This window comes from Plectropomus leopardus, unplaced genomic scaffold, assembly GCF_008729295.1.
Source record: "Plectropomus leopardus isolate mb unplaced genomic scaffold, YSFRI_Pleo_2.0 unplaced_scaffold13438, whole genome shotgun sequence".
In the NCBI taxonomy this organism is placed as follows: domain Eukaryota; kingdom Metazoa; phylum Chordata; class Actinopteri; order Perciformes; family Serranidae; genus Plectropomus; species Plectropomus leopardus.
Genome location: NW_024614323.1, coordinates 1 through 2,911, shown reverse-complemented (window position 1 = coordinate 2,911; position 2,911 = coordinate 1). Strand labels below are relative to the sequence as shown.

Sequence of the window (2,911 nt, the reverse complement as noted above, 5' to 3'; positions counted from 1 at the left end):
ATTTAATTTACACAAAATCTGAAATATAAAAATGACGACTTATGACTGGCTGTTTCATCCTGCCGTGCTAAGCTAACTGATTCACTGCAGGAAAGTGAGAAAAAAAACAGCATTTCCACAAATATCAAACTACTAAATCACATAATCAGTCCTCTCTAAAAGTTTTTGCATTGTAGTTTAAGCAATTATGAAGTCTTTAATGTCAGGATTGGCAAAGAAGCTGGATTTATCTCCTCCGTCAGTTACTCTCCACTGTTTTCTACAGTTAGACATAACAATGCGTCTATGAATTTGTCTGGTTCTATGGATGTAAGAAAAAATACTATAATTCCCCCCAAAAACTGAACTATTAAACAACTTAACAACTCAAGTCAAGCCTTTGGTTATTTAGCTGTGGGTAAACTTAGTTTTTTTTTCAACCCAAACCCTATTTTCAGGCTGCAACGCGACCACTCAAATTCCACTAAAAGACTCAGATTGTTAATGTAATGTCTGACAATATTATGGATCCCCACAGAGAGAGACCTTTTTGTTGAAGAGCGAGATCCTTTATGTTTAACTGCACCGGAATTGCCATCGCCAAAATTACCCAGCAACATTTAAATAAGGAGCAATTTAAGTGTATATAAAGCCAACATATTTTCATGTCTAACTGGGTGAATTCAGGGTTTGTCTAACCAAAAATAGAGTTGGTGATTTTTGGAACAATGGAAAGATGAACAGACGACAGTTTTTGATAATTATATTTTGGTTCTGTTGACTCTGAATGGGTTTGGTGTTACAAATTTTGGGCCTTTTTCTGGTTAAATGAAAAGGATCTTAGTCTTGATCTCTCTGGAAATAGGGTTTATGTTTAAAAAAAATACCAAAGTTACCCTTTACTAAGAAATTTAGGGAATTTAGGGAATAGTCATTTTTGGGAATATTTGAGGGAAATACACAGTGGTTCACAGTTAAAAAACAAAGACAAGACCGTGTCAAGCTGCTGAGTGATGCCAGGTGTAGTTACCTGCTGGGTGCTTGCCCCTACCTGCTGAGCGTAACCACGAAACATGGGGTTTACTAGTTTGATGCCATGAGACAGGCTGGTCGGCACGACATAGCTGGGCCTGGGGAGGAAGACACTATGATAGTTAGTTTAACCCTTTGAAACCTGAATTGACATCACTTTTCTTGTACTGCATTCTGGTACCTTTCACAAGTATTTCATCTTTTAAACCCTAAGAAAATAGTTTTGATTTCTTTTGAAAACATTGGGCAAAAAGTCAATGAGTAACTTGGCAAGAAATATCCAACAAATTCCTGAGAATTAGTAGATTTAGATTTTTTTTTTTAAAGCTTTGGTAAAATGTACAGAAAACTAAATTTCTAATTTTCAGAAATACACATTTAAATTTATTATGCACAATTGTTATTCTTTTTAATCAATTTCTAAGGTCATTTTCTTGCTTTGTTTTTGTTCATTACTTTTTTTTTGTTGCTGTTTTTCAGATATTTTTTTGGAAATTTTTACTAATGTTTTGCTAATTTTAAGTTACTGGTTTCTGCTCAGGTTTCCAATAGTTAACATACTGTAAATGATTCATTAGTACATTATAGTACTGAATAGCTGCATTCTGTCACTAGCCTCAACTGGTTTCATGTCACTTTTTATTACCGTTTTTTATGCCAGAGTTCTGAGATGAGTTTCTGGTAGCTCTTGCAGAGGGCAGGCTTCTTCTCGGTCCGGACCAATCCACTGCAGTCCAGGAAGAACTGAGTGAGAGGAGGACTAGTGAGGAAAGAGAGATTACATCAACAGAGCTGTTTAACTAGCGGGAAACGAATTAGCGAAGATAGTAAAGGAGACAGATTCCCAGTGATAGACCAAATGTAATGGCAGGACGTGACCTCACCAGTTGGAGAGAGCTTGCAGAGCTGCATTCATGTAGCAGGAGTTTCCAATATTTTTCATTCCTGTCAGGCCTACAAACAGGAGAAACAAGAGCTATGCAGTTTTTTTGTATTCCCAGAGAGTGTAAGAAGTGTTCAAACTAAGCAGACATATATTTTTAGAACAGAACACCACAAAGGGTTAACTATCAATGCAAGTCTGGATTTAAAAGAAACAGGCCCAATAACTATTCTTAGGACTCAAAGCAGTTACATCTTTAAATATGGCAGCTGTGACCTAATAGCATGAGCGCTGAGAAAAACGCAAAAATGATTGAAAAAATTCAGAGAAAAGATTTTTAAATGCCGACTTTGTCTCTTCTGAGAAATTTCTGTTCACTGTTTTTCTAGAGAAGAAATGTTAAACTTGTTGTACCTCTTGGTTTGAGCTCATCCTCCTCTGACTCTGAACCCTCTTCTTCTGCCACAGCGATTGGTACGGCTTTTAGCGGATGACCTACTGGCTGAGGAGCTGCTTCCTGGGAAAAAAAAAAGATTAACAGATACTATAAATACGAAGGTGAGTAAGAAGCACTGTGTGAATTTCAGATAGCATCACTGGGACTTACCTGTTCTGTGGCTTTACATTGGTGGGGAGCAGCAGGTACAGGCACCAGCGCGGGCCTGTGCTCCAAAAACACCTCCCGCTCACACACATAACACCAGATCCTGAACGTCGTCAGGTTCACAGTCAGGTTATGCTTCTTAGCCTAAAGGAAACGCAATCATTCAAAGGAATCGGGTTAACATCTTATTCTCATAAGCATCCACCAAGGAGGTAAACTGACGGATATGTGTAGTGTGAGAGTGTTTTTACCTGTGCATGCAGGGTGCTGTGATCAGAGAAGGACTCTCCACAACCAACATATGGGCAGTCACTCTGCACAGCAGAGGGATTTTATTAGACAGGCTCCTGCATTATAACTCCTATCTTGAATTGGCTTTAAGGGATTTTTCATATTTTTTGAAGTGGGGTTGT

The 2,911-nt window shown here is 38.1% G+C and overlaps 1 protein-coding gene across 1 annotated transcript; it reads right to left on the bottom strand.

Annotated features, from left to right (window-relative positions):
- Window positions 1-852: 852 nt before the first annotated feature.
- Window positions 853-2,812, bottom strand: LOC121963961 (ubiquitin carboxyl-terminal hydrolase 20-like; the record flags this gene model as incomplete). The annotated part of the gene is made up of 6 exons (XM_042514197.1): window positions 853-1,109; window positions 1,658-1,771; window positions 1,896-1,965; window positions 2,309-2,411; window positions 2,502-2,642; window positions 2,750-2,812. Coding segments are annotated over 6 exons (690 nt in total), but the record flags the coding sequence as incomplete, so codon positions are not given.
- Window positions 2,813-2,911: the final 99 nt, after the last annotated feature.